Source organism: Saccopteryx bilineata, chromosome 5 (genome assembly GCF_036850765.1).
Source record: "Saccopteryx bilineata isolate mSacBil1 chromosome 5, mSacBil1_pri_phased_curated, whole genome shotgun sequence".
NCBI classification, from domain to species: Eukaryota; Metazoa; Chordata; class Mammalia; order Chiroptera; family Emballonuridae; genus Saccopteryx; species Saccopteryx bilineata.
In genome coordinates, this window is record NC_089494.1 from 193,504,717 (window position 1) to 193,520,740 (window position 16,024).

Here is a 16,024-nt window from a genome sequence, read left to right on the forward strand (position 1 = left end):
TGATTTAATGGCGGGCACACTGAACACATGCTCTGGTTCCAGACTTCTGAAGGGCCCTGCAAAACCCCAACTTTACACTTTTTTTCTAATGTAAGGGGCCTGATATTTTCTTCTGTGCTGGGGGCCTCAACTGACCTTAATCCACCTCTGCTGACCACCCAATCCCAACAGAATCCCAAACCCATGGCATTTTCCACTGCAGCCACACATTCTGAGAAGACTGCAAGTGGGTCTTTCCAGACTCATTTGCTCTGTTTATTGCAGTAAGGCTTTTGGTCCTATTTGGAGTCCTTGCCCAACAAAGCTTAGCTGAACCTCACAATGCCCTGCTGACACTTGCCTGGACAAGGTAGGTCTAAGTGTCCTGATTGGCCCATTCCTGCTAAACATTACACTGATCTTGGCCCATTGCATCCTAATGCCAATGGCAAAAAAAAAAAAAAAAAAGGAGGATGGAACTAAAGAAAAATTTTTCTTTTTTTTTTTTTTTTTTATAATAAATTTTTATTAATGGTAATGGGATGACATTAATAAATCAGGGTACATATATTCAAAGAAAACATGTCTAGGTTATTTTGTCATTAAATTATGTTGCAAACCCCTCGCCCAAAGTCAGATTGTCCTCCGCCACCCTCTATCTAGTTCTCTGTGCCCCTCCCCCTCCCCCTAACTCTCTCCCTCCCTCCCTCCCATGTCCTCCCTCCCCCCCCACCCTTGGTAACCACCACACTCTTGTCCATGTCTCTTAGTCTCATTTTTATGTTCCACCAATGTATGGAATCATGTAGTTCTTGTTTTTTTCTGATTTACTTATTTCACTCCTTATAATGTTATCAAGATCCCACCATTTTGCTGTAAATGTTCCGATGTCATCATTTCTTATGGCTGAGTAGTATTCCATAGTGTATATGTGCCACATCTTCTTTATCCAGTCATCTATTGACGGGCTTTTTGGTTGTTTCCATGTCCTGGCCACTGTGAACAATGCTGCAATAAACATGGGGCTGCATGTGTCTTTACGTATCAATGTTTCTGAGTTTTTGGGGTATATACCCAGTAGAGGGATTGCTGGGTCATAAGGTAGTTCTATTTGCAGTTTTTTGAGGAACCACCATACTTTCCTCCATAATGGTTGTACTACTTTACAGTCCCACCAACAGTGAATGAGGGTTCCTTTTTCTCCACAGCCTCTCCAACATTTGCTATTACCCGTCTTGTTGATAATAGCTAATCTAACAGGAGTGAGGTGGTATCTCATTGTAGTTTTGATTTGCATTTCTCTAATAACTAATGAAGCTGAGCATCTTTTCATATATCTGTTGGCCATTTGTATCTCTTCCTGGGAGAAGTGTCTGTTCATGTCCTCTTCCCATTTTTTTATGGGATTGTTTGTTTGTTTGTTGTTGAGTTTTATGAGTTCTTTGTAAATTTTGGATATTAGGCCCTTATCAAAGAGCTGTTGTTTGAAAATATCATTTCCCATTTAGTTGGCTGTCTGTTTATTTTTATATCAGTTTCTCTTGCTGAGCAAAAACTTTTTATTCTGATGTAGTCCCATTCATTTATCTTTGCCTTCACTTCTCTTGCCATTGGAGTCAAGTTCATAAAATGTTCTTTAAAACCCAGGTCCATGATTTTAGTACCTATGTCTTCTTCTATGTACTTTATTGTTTCAGGTCTTATATTTAGATCTTTGATCCATTTTGAATTAATTTTAGTACACGGGGACAGGCTGTAGTCGAGTTTCATTCTTTTGCATGTGGCTTTCCAGTTTTCCCAACACCATTTGTTGAAGAGGCTTTCTTTTCTCCATTGTGTGTTGTTGGCCCCTTTATCAAAGATTATTTGACCATATATATGTGGTTTTATTTCTGGGCTTTCTATTCTGTTCCATTGGTCTGAGTGTCTATTTTTCTGCCAATACCATACTGTTTTGATTATCATGGCCCTATAATATAGTTTAAAGTCAGGTATTGTAATGCCCCCAGCTTCATTCTTTTTCCTTAGGATTGTTTTGGCTATTCGGGGTTTTTTATAGTTCCATATAAATCTGATGATTTTTTGTTCCATTTCTTTAAAAAATCTCATAGGGATTTTGATGGGAATTGCATTAAATTTGTATATTGCTTTGGATAATATGGCCATTTTGATTATATTTATTCTTCCTATCCAAGAACAAGGAATATTTTTCCATCTCATTGTATCTTTTTCGATTTCCCTTAACAATGCTTTGTAATTTTCATTATATAGGTCCTTTACGTTCTTTGTTATGTTTATTCCTAGGTATTTTATTTTTTTTTGTTGCAATCGTGAAGGGGATTATTTTTTTGAGTTCGTTTTCTAATATTTCATTGTTGGCATATAGAAAGGCTATGGACTTTTGTATGTTAATTTTGTATCCTGCGACCTTACTGTATTGGTTTATTGTTTCTAATAATCTTTTTGTGGAGTCCTTCGGGTTTTCGATGTATAGGATCATATCATCAGCAAAAAGTGATACCTTTACTTCTTCTTTTCCGATATGGATGCCTTTTATTTCTTTGTCTTGTCTGATTGCTCTGGCCAGAACTTCTAGCACCACGTTAAATAAGAGTGGAGAGAGTGGACAACCCTGTCTTGTTCCTGATTTAAGGTAGAAAGTCCTCAGTTTTATGCCGTTTAATAGGATGTTGGCTGATGGTTTATCATATATGGCCTTTATCATGTTGAGATATTTTCCTTCTATACCCATTTTGTTGAGAGTCTTAAACATAAAATTGTGTTGTATTTTATCAAAAGCCTTTTCTACATCTATTGATAAGATCATGTGGTTTTTGTTCTTTGTTTTGTTGATATGGTGTATCACATTAACCATTTTGCGTATGTTGAACCATCCTTGAGATTCTGGGATGAATCCCACTTGATCATGATGTATTATTTTTTTAATATGTTGTTGTATTCGGTTTGCCAGTATTTTGTTTAGTATTTTAGCATCTGTATTCATTAGAGATATTGGTATGTAGTTTTCTTTCTTTGTGCCATCCTTTCCAGGTTTTGATATGAGGGTTATGTTGGCCTCATAGAATGTGTTTGGAAGTATTGCTTCTTCTTCAATTTTTTGGAAGACTTTGAGTAGAATAGGAACCAAGTCTTCTTTGAATGTTTGATAGAATTCATTAGTATAACCGTCTGGGCCTGGACTTTTATTTTTTGGGAGGTTTTTAATAGTTTTTTCTATTTCCTCCCTGCTGATTGGTCTGTTTAGGCTGTCTGCCTCTTCATGACTCAGTCTAGGAAGGTTGTATTGTTCTAGGAATTTATCCATTTCTTCTAGATTATTGTATTTGGTGGCATATAATTTTTCATAGTATTCTACAATAATTCTTTGTATATCTATGATGTCTGTGGTGATCTCTCCTCTTTCATTTTGGATTTTATTTATTTGAGTCCTGTGCCTTTTTTCCTTGGTGAGTCTTGCCAAAGGTTTGTCAATTTTGTTGATCTTTTCAAAGAACCAGCTCCTTGTTTTATTGATTTTTTCTATAGTTTTTCTGTTCTCTATTTCATTTATTTCTGCTCTGATTTTTATTATCTCCTTTCTTCGGCTGGTTTTGGGTTGTCTTTGTTCTTCTTTTTCTAGTTCCTTAAGGTGTGAAGTTAAGTGGTTTACTTCGGCTCTCTCTTGTTTGTTCATATAGGCCTGAAGTGATATGAGCTTTCCTCTTATTACTGCTTTTGCTGCATCCCAGAGATTCTGATATGTTGTATTTTCATTTTCATTTGTCTGTATATATCTTTTGATCTCTGCGCTTATTTCTTCTTTGACCCATTCATTTTTTAGAAGTATGTTGTTTAGTTTCCACATTTTTGTGGGTTTTTCCCCCTCTTTTTTGCAGTTGAATTCTAGTTTCAAGGCTTTATGATCAGAAAATATGCTTGGTACAATTTCAATTTTTCTGAATTTGCTGATATTGCCTTTGTGGCCCAACATATGGTCAATTCTTGAGAATGTTCCATGTACACTAGAGAAAAATGTATACTCTGTCGCTTTGGGATGAAGTGTCCTGTAGATGTCTATCATATCCAGGTGTTCTAGTATTTTGTTTAAGGCCACTATGTCTTTGTTGATTCTCTGTTTGGATGACCGATCTAGAGCCGTCAGCGGTGTATTGAGGTCTCCAAGTATGATTGTATTTTTGTTAGTTTTTGTTTTAAGGTCAATAAGTAGTTGTCTTATATATTTTGGTGCTCCTTGGTTTGGTGCACATATATTAAGGATTGTTATGTCTTCTTGATTCAACTTCCCCTTAATCATTATGAAATGACCATTTTTGTCTCTGAGTACTTTTTCTGTCTTGTAGTCAGCATTATTAGATATGAGAATTGCTACACCTGCCTTTTTTTGGGTGTTGTTTGCTTGGAGTATTGTTTTCCAGCCTTTCACTTTGAATGTGTTTTTATCCTTGTTGCTTAGATGTGTTTCTTGTAGGCAGCATATAGTTGGATTTTCTTTTTTAATCTATTCTGCTACTCTGTGCCTTTTTATTGGTAAATTTAATCCATTTACATTTAGTGTAATTATTGACACTTGTGGGTGCCCTACTGCCATTTTATAAATTGCTTTCTGTTAGTTTTGTATCTAGTTTGATTCTTCTCTTTTGTTTTTCTATCATTTGTTTTTGTTTGTTTGTGTTCCATACTTCTTTCCTCTGTTGCTACCTTTTTTAAGTCAAGTGTTTTTGTGGTGGTTTTTTCAAGGGTGGTTACCATTAAGTAATGAAAAGGGTACCTACCATATTCATTGTAGTACCCTATCTTATAAGTATTTCTGCACTTCATCGTCCTTTGCTACGGTTAATCTCCATCCTCTCCCCCCTTTTTTTCCTTTGTTGTCACAGTTTAAGTTTGGTTTTATTGTGTTCTTGGTGGAGCTGTTACTTGTGGTGTTGTTTTCTTTTGTTCTTTGAATCTGGTTGGAAAACCCCCTTTAATATTTCCTGGAGTGGGGGCTTTCTGTTGATAAATTCTCTCATCTTTTCTGTATTTGTGAATGTTTTTATATCTCCTTCATACTTGAAGGATAGCTTTGATGGGTATAGTATTCTTGGCTGAAAGTTCCTCTCTTTCAGGGCTTTAAATATTGGGGTCCACTCTCTTCTAGCTTGTAGAGTTTCTGCTGAGAAATCTGATGATAATCTAATAGGCCTTCCTTTATATGTTGTACTCTTCTTTTCCCTGGCTGCCTTGAGAATTTTTTCTTTGTCATTGGTTTGTGTCATCTTTATTATGATGTGCCTTGGAGTGGGTTTGTTGGGGTTAAGAAAACTCGGTGTTCTGTTTGCTTCTTGAATTTGAGGCTTTAGTTCTTTCCACAGGCTTGGGAAGTTCTCGTCTATTATTTGTTTGAGTATATTCTCCATTCCATTTTCTTTCTCTTCTCCCTCTGATATACCTATTATTCTTATGTTATTCTTTCTGATGGAGCCAGACAATTCCTGTAGGGCTTTCTCGTTTTTTATTATTTTTGAGTCTCTTTCTTCTTCTCTCTGTTGTGCCTCAAGTTGTTTGTCTTCTATTTCACTAATCCTATCCTCAATCTGGGCTGTTCTGTTAGCTAAGCTTGTTACCTCGTTTTTCAGCTCGTGAATTGAGTTTTTCATTTCTGTTTGATTTGTTTTTATAGTTTCAATTTCCTTGGTAATATATTCTTTGTGTTCATTGAGTTGTTTTCTGATCTCCCTATATTGCCTTTCTGTCTTTTCTTGTATATCCCTGAGTATTTTTAAGATTTCTATTTTAAATTCTCTGTCATTTAGCTCCAAGGCTTCCAATATGTTAAGTCTTTTCTCCATAGATTTTTCCACATCTATTTGTGTTACCTCTCTTTCTTTTGTATCCATAATATTCGATTTCCTCTTTCTTATCGGCATCTGAGGGTGGTCTTATTGATAGCACTAATTAGAATTAATAAAGAGTAAAAATTAAAAAAAAAATAAAAAAAAGAAATAAAAAATAAAAGGTAAAACACCCCCCCCAAAAAAAACAGTAATAATTTATTATTTCCCCCTTTTTTCTTTCTTCTCTTTCCCTCCTCTTCCCTCCTCAGGGAAATATTGTGCCTATAATGGAGGGCCTGATTTGGGGTGAAGAGTTCAAGGGGCAAAAAAAGGGAGTAGGGACCTACTAAATGCAAAAAAAAAAAAAAAAAAAAGGAAGAAAATCTTAGACAAGCATAAGATGATTTGCTTGTAAGTGATGGTCAACTAAGAGAAATAATGAGAGGGATAAGAGGGAACCAGAAAAAAGGAACAAAAAAGAATAATAAAGAAGAAAAAAATAAAAATAATAAGTAAAAATCTGTTGTATTAAGTGGAGCGAAGATTAAATACAATGGAGACCTTGGGTTGGGAGGACCCAAAATGCCACAAAAATAAACAAACAAGAAAAAAAATAAAAACAAAAGCAAAAAAGAGAAATAAAGCCAAAAAAAAAGCCTTGAGTCCCAAATTAACTAATTTGTTCGTGATTGAGGATTATATGGGAGGAAAGTAAAATGAGAAAAGAAAAAACGAATAGAAAGGAAAAAATAAGAAAAAGAGAAAAACGAAGGAAGAAATAAAATAGGAAGAGAAAAAAACAAAATAAAGCAAGACAAAAAAAAACAAAAAACAAAAGAGGAGAGAGTGAGAGTTAAGTGTTTTGGAGTATAACCTTAAAGGAGGGTGAGGATGAAGAAGAGAAATAAAATGCAACACTCATGGGTAGTGTAGTTCAAGAAAGGGGAAGCATAAGATGGGCAGAGAATAGAAGGACCGATGTGGAGGAAATAAAGGCAATAAGACAGAAGAAACAAACAACAACAACAAAAAAAATTAGTGGATCAAGTTGTAAAGTCTGTGGATTTTTCTTGATTTTGAGAGGTTATCTTCTTCCTTTTTCTTTTCTCTCCCTCTTCCTGGTCGGTGACTCTGTACCCCAGGCTCTGCCCCTGTGTCACACTTAGGTAGGGATTGCAGTTGATGGGATTCTATGGCAATGTCATATAATTGGCTTTAGTCTTGCTGGTAGTCACGGCTTGTTGGCGTTTGCAGGGTCCAACGATGAGAGAGTTTGCTTTCCTGGATTCTCTTTCCTAGTCCCCCCTTTCTGAATTAGCAGCCTGGTGATCCAGCTATAAGGCTGCAACTGCTTCTGCCTGGGGAGTAAGAGGCTCAAAGAGCTGGGAAATCCCCACTCTATCCCCACTCAGTGCAAGGCTTTGGGAAAGGCTCTGACAGTCAGGGCCTCCAGTTTAATCAGGTGGGGGTGGGAGTCAATTGTTGTCAAGGTGACTGTTCAGCGCCTATCATTTAGTTGGACCTCTCAACCCAGGCTTTCCACACTTTGTAGCCTGTTTTTGCAGGGAAGAAGAGGCACTAGTCTCTGCTTGCGACTAGTGTAGTATAGATCTTATTATCTGCCAAGTCCTTCTTGTTAGCGTTTATCCCTGAATATGGAGGCTCTATCAATCAGAAGTTGCCTCCGCCCCTTTAGCGAGAGGCACTAAAAAATATCACGCCTCTTGTCTTGGATCGCTGAACTGAGAGAGATCTTATCAATTAGAACCGAGGGTGCGCAGATTTCATGGGTTAAGCTAATTTCAGTGATTGGGTCGCAGCTGTGCTTCCGAAGGTATTTTAGGCTGCCTGCGCACGCCCCTCCCCCAACGCTTGATTGTTAGCTTGAATGGCTGGGTGAGGTGCCCCGCCCACGGAGAGAATCTCCCAAGCCTCTCCCGCTCGCCCTGCCGCTGGCGGCTGGACCGCACCAGGCGCAGGATAATGGAGCACCCTGGGTGTGCGGGCCAGTAAGGCGCTCTGGGCGCGTGAAATACCCAGGGCACGTGCGTGAATGGGGTGCTCCGGGCACCGGTGGCTGGTGACTCTCACTCGCTGTGTGCGGCCGCTGGGAACGTTAGCGGTGCCCAACCGGACCGGGTGCGCGCGCGGCGGCTCGCAGCGGCGGCTCGCGGCGGTGGCTCGCGGCTCCCAAATGTGCGCTGACTCACCACAGGCGCACTTCCTCGCGACTTGAATGAACGTCGCTGCGGTAGATTCCTCCACACCCTCGTCTCTCAGATTCAAGTGATAACAGTCCTTTTGCTATCAGTTTGTGTCGAACTCCGGTATGCTCCGAGGATAAATTTTTCTGTTTCTAGTTGATAAATTTGTTGTGATTTAGGGGAGAGCTGTCGGACGCGCTGCTCACGGCGCCATTTCCGTGACGTCACTCAAAGAAAAATTTTTCAAGAGAGGAGTTGCCTCATTACAGGTTTTGTCTTACCATTTCCCTTAAAGCAGGGTTTTTTAAACTTCAGCTCTACTGACATTTTGGACTAAATAACTTTTTTTCATGGTAGGTTGCTGTACACTGTAGGATGTTTAGTCACATCCCCAGCCTCTGCCCGCCGGATTTCACTAGCACACATCCTGACTCCCTCACAACACCAGACGGAATTGGTTCCAAGTGAGAACCACTGCTTTTCAACCACACTGCAATAACATGTTCCCTTGTGTCCTGGGCTTTGGCTGGCTGGTGTCACACTCCTCCTCAAAGAGTTCTGTGATGAAAGGAGTCTTGAGCCCCACCTCAAAGTTTACCACTAAACTATATACAATCTGAAATGGACATCTGGAAGCATAAAAATAAAACTATCCCTCCTACCTACTTTATAAAGCTAAGGCTAAAATCTGTGTTCCTAAAAAGCTCAATTCTAAATACAATAAAGGAAGTGATCCCTTCCTTTCTCTCAAAGTTAGCACCTGTTCCACAATTAATTACAATAGTAAAACAAGTTTTTAAAATCAGTCCATTCATTTTTTCTATAGTAATTTTTATAGTGAAAATGTATAGTCTTCAAGGTACATCTTAAAAATATTTCACTAATCACCTTTGAAAATGTACATTTCCTTAAGCATATATGTATATAATTCTATGTGTCTAAAATTCTCAGAGTTACTGAGCTTCTTTTTTGTAACAAGCTTCATAAATAACATAAGCTTCATGTGATAGCTTCAGGTTCTGTGAACAAGCTCAATTCTTTGTACTATTTTGGTATACATTACTAATGAGTTTACACCGTGGAGTTCATGGTTAATGATGATCACATCTACGTTATTTCTTTTGTGTGTGTATGTGTTATTTCTATAGAAATTAAATTATCACAGAAATATACTTCAACTAGTGTAAATGACAAAATGGAATCAACTTCATGTTACCTTTTTAACCTTAGAATAGTTCTCCTTTACATAAATTGTTGAATTGAAGGTAGAACCCAAATATTTTCACTGAACCGAAAATATTTATAACAATATATATCATGTCCTTATTTTAACACTATGAGATATAACCAAGCAACTGCTACACTATGTGTTGTAATATTGAGAAAATTATGTCTGGATGTGAAATTTTCTAACTAAATTTTGACATTGTACTGCTTTTTCAGTGTTTTAATTACTTCTTTATGTCTATTCTTATGAAAACTTCACAGCAAAAGGAGCCCCTTTCTGAACTATAAAATAGCATATATTTGTACTTTTCATGTTCTCTTGCTGTTTATATGAATATTTCTTTTAGAAGTAATTTTGGCAAAACAGCTCTATGAACTATAATTAGTTTATAATTTCTAAAAATTTTTTCTTCTTTTCCTTGGTTTTTATGAGCTTATGAATGCCTCATAGAGCAGTGTAACCAAACTATTAATTGGTAATCATCAGATTCTATGTGACAGCATTTTTAATGAAAGTTAGCTTTTATTGCATATTTGTTTTGTGCTAAATGCAACTCTTTGCTAAATTATTTTTATATATAGTATTTTTATGTAATTCTCCCACAGATATGAATTCTTATATATTTATGTACATAATTGTCCTCATATATCCTAGCCTTTTGGTCAACCAGTGTCCATTATCCCAGCCTCTTTAAAATTGTTTATTATTCTAGCCTCTTGACCAGTCAGTGTCTTGGGAATATCTTTTAACTGAAACTTGTGTTGGCTGACAATAAGTATTAATAGGTTCAAAACATTACTAGACTTTATGGTAAAAATGTTAGAAATAATATAAGAGGAAGAGAGAGAAGGAATGAAAGAGGAGAGATAGGAAGAGGATGAAGCTTATAATCTCTGTCTCTGAAGATCAGGTTGAGGTCATATCATCTAGAAACATTAGACAGCGTAATTGTGGACTAAGATTAAGGTATCAGATGACATGTGATCAAGTGTAGATTGTGTTACAGGAATTCAGAGTCGAAAAGCTCCTTAAGACTTGAAGTTAGTTGGAGAAACTCTATGGGTAATAGATTCTTATCTCAACTTCAAAAGAAGTCAGGATTTGGTTTGTTCTTATGCAATTGGTAAGTGGCCAGTATGGCACTGATGACATTCCAGGTAGAAAGAGCAGCATGAGAAAAGTCCTAAAATGAGATGTGTTTTCCAGTGTAACAAATACAGTTAATCCAAGGGTTTGAAATTTTCCTGCAATTCTGACATGATTTACATACATTTTTAGGAAAAGAACATTGATTGTATTCACATTCTTTACAGTCTAGAAGAAGAGAACTTGAGGGTATTTCAGAAGTTGAAGGGAGCACGTAGCCTCAAATATGAGAAGTCAGTTCACCTGGTGTTGGGCAGATAAAATATATTATGCTCACTTTGTTAAAGATAACGCTGCCCACGTGGAGGCCATTGCCCAGGTGATATTAATGTGTGTTGGGGGCAGGCAGGATCGTTGTAGCCTGGGGCTTGGTTTTGGGATTAAGCCTTTCCCACCCTTTTTGATATGGGGCAGTACAATCCAATCATGCCTCAGAGAAGTGACTTTGTAGTAGAGACTTCCCTATTTTGTATATTGGATTAAAGGTTATGGATCTACACTATAAAATGGGGGCAGAACAGGAGCTTACTCTCTTGGTTCCTGGGATGATTAGCATGAGAGAGCAGAAGGAGCAGAGCAGAGAGCAGAAAGAGGCCATGTGGCCAGGAGAAGCAGCCAAGAAGGCGGAGTGTGGAGTGAGGTGCCAGTTTGTGCAGAGTTTGTATCTGGGATAAGGAAGGAGATGGGGAACTGAGGAGAATAAGGCTGCTGTGATAGTAGCCCTGGCCGTGCCTCCTGGCTTTACATTTGGCGTAGTCGGCAGGATTCGGAGATCAGTATGGAGCTGCCACCTTTGAGTGGTGGAGTAGAGGACTGGCTGCTGTTATGGTTCCCCATGGCTGTCCTTTTGGGGATAGTAGGCTGGCTGACTTTTACAGCCATGCGTGAGGAAACCGAAAGCTCTGTGGAAGAGGTTGCCCGGGACCTGCAAACCAAGCAATGGAAGGAGCTGGAGCAAACACGGGAGAAACAGATGCTGACCCTGGAGCTGGAGGAAGTGCTGGAGGAGGAGGCCGACCAGGTTTGCGAGATTCGCCTGGAAATGGAGCAAACGCTGGAGGAGGATTCAGAGGTTCGTGAGTTGCAGCTTGCCCTGGATGTTGCGGAGAGCCAGCAGCGGCAGGAGGCCGGGTCTGAGGCTGGAGATGAGGCTGGAGCTGCAAGGTCTGCAGAGCAGAAGGCTGCGGCAGACCGGGGCTCGAGCCCAGCAGTGGGAGCTGATGTTTCCAGTTCCTCTTTGGAAGTTGAGGAGAATCGGGTTGGAGTTGCAATCTGCAGTCTCCATAAGATGAGAGCCCAGCTGGAAGGAGCACCTACTATGGCCCTGGTAGGTCTGCAATTTGGAGACATAGGGCTGGACATGCTTTCTGGAGCAGAGATGGAAATGCTGACTGCCATTGCCACATGCCCCTCTTTGGGACAGTGTAAGACCTGCCAGGACAGCAGGAATGAGAGGGGGGGCTGACGCACCATGTGCATGGACTGATTTCTGGACTACGACCGGAGTGGGCATTGGCTCCTTTGTTGGATGGATTTACGGATTACAGATTTTGGACAATGTGAAATACCCTGATGGGGTTGGAGGCGGCTTTGCTGGAAGCACTCCCCTGCCCCGGGAAGCTTTTCCCATGGCTAGAAAGAAGGCCAAGGACATTTTGTGCTTTGGGCAAAGTGCTCAGAGACTGAAGTGTACCTTTGTGATTGTTGAAACTGTATGATTTGTGCTGTTGTAATTTGTGTAATGTGCTAATTTCCTTGCACAGGGATGTGGGTGATGTAGATTGTGGGTAGTAAAGTGAGCATAGGGGTGGATTGTTGGGCAGATAAAATATATTATGCTTACTTTGTTAAAGATAACGCTGCCCACGTGGAGGCCGTTGCCCAGGTGATATTAATGTGTGTTGAGAATCCTTGTAGCCTGGGGCTTGGTTTTGGGATTAAGCCTTTCCCACCCTTTTTGATGTGGGGCAGTACAATCCAATCATGCCTCAGAGAAGTGATTTTGTAGTAGAGACTTCCCTATTTTGTATATTGGATTAAAGGTTATGGATCTACACTATAAAATGGGGGCAGAACAGGAGCTTACTCTCTTGGTTCCTGGGATGATTAGCATGAGAGAGCAGAGGGAGCAGAGCAGAGAGCAGAAAGAGGCCATGTGGCCTGGAGAAGCAGCCAAGATGGCAGAGTGCTGAGTGAGATGCCAGTTTGTGCAGAGTTTGTATCTGGGATAAGGAAGGAGATGGGGAACTGAGGAGAATAAGGTTGGTGAGCTAGAAACCTTTGATTCTAGGAAACTCGGATAAGTCAGTGGCTTTGTGAGCACTGAATGTGAGTGGGTTTTGGAGCCCAGTGTGTGTTTTTACTTGCCCACCGGGTGCAAGCTAGAATTCAAGAAAATGGCCTATCAGGTTTTGGCTCCAGTGTTTCTTTACCGACTGTCCGAATCCAATGAAAACCTGCATGGGCCAGGCTGCTTTGATAGTGGCAGCCCTGGCTGCTGGCTTTACACCTGGTCTTGATGCTTTTGTTGCCTATGATTTCAGAGATATAAGAGAACTAAAAGAATTGTGTTTTTCTTATTTACTTCCTTACTTAAATGAATTATTATATCATACTTTGTTCTATGAAGAGGATTACAATAGAAATTATTAGCAAACTGGTATGTAGTTTGCTGGTTGGTAGTAAATATTTCCTGACATCTTTCTGATATTGGTATTCTTTATTTTAGTGGTTCTCAGTCTTTTACTTTTCTGCTTCTATTTCTTATTTCCTTCACCCCAGGTTTCAATATGATATGCTCTTATAATTTCTCATTACATATAATGATTATTCTAAGGAGTGTTAGGCCTAAGGAAGATTTGTATCGGAATCCAGGAGAGGACTATGGGCCATACAGGGTTTGAAAGTTCCCCTTGGAAATGTTGATATATCTCCCCTTTCCTGTGCCCTTTGCTATATAAGAATTTTTATATGTATTTTAAAATCTATATTTAGGTTGATATTTTTAGAGCGTTAATACATTAGATTATTAATAAATTCGATTACTTAATTTGAAAGATTTTTAAAATTCCCATATCTGTCTGTCTATCTATCTATCTATCTCTTTAATTTTATTTTCTAGATCCCAAAGTCCAAAAGTGAGGGATCTATTCAGGTCCACAGGGTACCACAACCAGAGCTATCTGATGGTGTTCCCCAGGTCAGCCAACGGCTAAGTCATCAAAAATCCTGCTGGGATGGCATGAAGTCAGCAGAGGACACTAGTGGGGCCAAGTTGGCATTCAGGTTGGTATATTTCCTTTGTTTACGTGTTATTATATTGCATTCTCAGCGCTGCTGTATAGGCTCACATATGTAGGTATGTTTGTATTTATCTACCACTGGAGTCAACAGGATGCAGATCAGTAAAACTATTTAAAATTCACCCCAAGTTTTGAAAATATTCTGCCTAACAGGTCTTATCACAGAAGTATTCCTGGTTTGTTATATTTTATTTCTATATAAAAGCAAATTATGTAATCAATTGGACCATGCAAGACTCACAGTTAAAAGTTGGAAGAGTTACTTTTTTGATGCCTTTTTATAATTTGTTCAGTGGTAAATGATTTTGTAGTTCAGGTGGACATCTGAGTTGTTACTAGAACCAACTCTCTCAAAAAATTTTGAATGTTGCCTTTTAACCATTATGTTGCATAAAGCAAACTTGAAGAAAAAGGTATAAAATTTTTAAAAAATAAATAGAATGGTGTCTGACTCTTATTTACTCATAGCATAAAGAATTTTTCCTTTTAAGTATGTTTTATTCTTTATTGTACCTTAAAACCTATTTCTAAAACTTAAAAAATTTCATTATAAGACAGCTCTAAAGAATTAAAAGATATTTAAGACATTAAATAGGTAAATAATATAATTAAAGAGCTTACCACTTTGGATGACTTATAGAAGAGATGGGGTTCTAGCTGGATTTAAAAGATGAAGAAAAAGAAGACAGGGCTCTTATAGAGAGACCTAGTTAGGAGGCACAGTGGGTGTTTGAGAAATAGCAGACAGGTGTCACAGAAGGAACTAGTTGGAGATAAGACTGGGAAGTAGAGTGAGGCCAAGCCATCAAGGATCTTGAATGCCAGCTGGAATTATATTTATGTGCAATATTTCCTTCATTGAAAAAAATTTCAGCACTTAACCTCTAGTCCCAGGAAGTGCTTTAGGACAGGGGATGCAGAAGTTAACAAAGCCAACCAGGCCCCTGTGTTTCTGGCCCTTACACTCTAGTGAGGGCAACAATAGCAGGACACTTAGAAAAAAATAGAAAAAGGCCTGTGAAGGTCATTTCAGCTCTAATACTGTAAATGGGGGCATTGAGAAATGAAAGCAGGTTTGTACCACAGATTGATTCAAAGACTATGTTAGTTTGAGTAGGGTGGGGTGGCCTGAATTGAGACATGGAGGGGGAGAGGAGGAAAGAGTCCATGAAGAACAAAGAAAGAGCATTTTTATATAAAAGATCTGAGGTAGGGAAGTCTGGCTCCATGCTATAGGTAATAGAACTCCAGTGAGAGTTTCTGTTGGGGAGGGAACCATGGTGGTTGGTTTTTTGGGAAAAGTAATCTTCCATCAGCGTTCAGATCTGTTGGAAGAGCAGGAGTTTGGAGTCAGTTACAGTGTTGGTTCTTTCAACAGTTGCTAATCTTTGCTGAAGTCTAATTATGTGGTATTTAACTTGCTGGGTGCTGGGAATTCAGAGAATGAGAGACTTAGACCCACATTTAGGGGGATGGAGAACAAGTGAATAAAAATTCAATAATTATCATTAAATATACATTTACCTAAGTATCATTTATATACCAAGTACTATGAAATGGGCTGGTGAGAAAGTCACACATATGATTTAGCTGTTCTTCATAAGAAACTTCAAATACAATCCTCAGGGTGCTTGTTAGGACAGAGGAAAGGCACACCATGTGGGGAGATTACGATCAGAGAAGGATAAGGCTAGGAAGTTAAGTAGAAGTTTGCTGAAAAGGGAAATCAAAATAAAGGTGCTCTAGGTAGAAAACAAAGTGACTTGCAAGGACATGCAGGACAGTGAGGACAACTTGGAGGAGAGCGGCAGGTACAGCAGTGGATTCAGGACATCTGGAATTTAGGATGGAGAAGAGGCTAAGGGTAGTTTTAAAAACCCAGCTAAATGGGTCTGACCATGTACCCCATAATAAGGACTTTAGATTTTTCCTTGAAAACGATGAGGAGTGATTACAGGAATATAAGCAGAAAATGATATAAACACGTTTATAAAAGATTTTATTAAAGATCCTATGGCAACTGTGCAGAAGATTAAAGAGAAGAGTAGGAGGTACTAGGAGAGAGCAAAGAGGCTATGGGACAATCCAGTGCAAACTGAGAGGCCCCATGAAGTCATTGTCATCTCTTAGGTCAGGACAAGGAGGTGTGGACAAGCCATTGTGCCTTTTGTGAGGGGAGAGACGAACTGTTACTTAGAGGCGTGGTCTTGATCCAATGAAGGTTGTGTTTTTTGTTTTGCTTCATTTGGGGTATTATTATATTATATGTTAATGGCTGAAATGTATACCAGTTTGTAAGCCTAATAGTGTTCGTGGCGAGAAAGAAGC

The 16,024-nt window shown here is 39.0% G+C and overlaps 1 protein-coding gene across 5 annotated transcripts in view; it reads left to right on the forward strand.

Annotated features, from left to right (window-relative positions):
- FAM13A (family with sequence similarity 13 member A) overlaps positions 1 to 16,024 on the forward strand; it is a 315,289-nt gene that overhangs the window by 163,038 nt on the left and 136,227 nt on the right. For all 5 annotated transcript variants that reach the window (XM_066279160.1, XM_066279162.1, XM_066279161.1 and 2 more), the window contains one exon: positions 13,514 to 13,679. In XM_066279160.1, the coding sequence (XP_066135257.1) occupies positions 13,514 to 13,679 (166 nt within the window). The remainder of the gene's footprint in view (positions 1 to 13,513; positions 13,680 to 16,024) is intronic.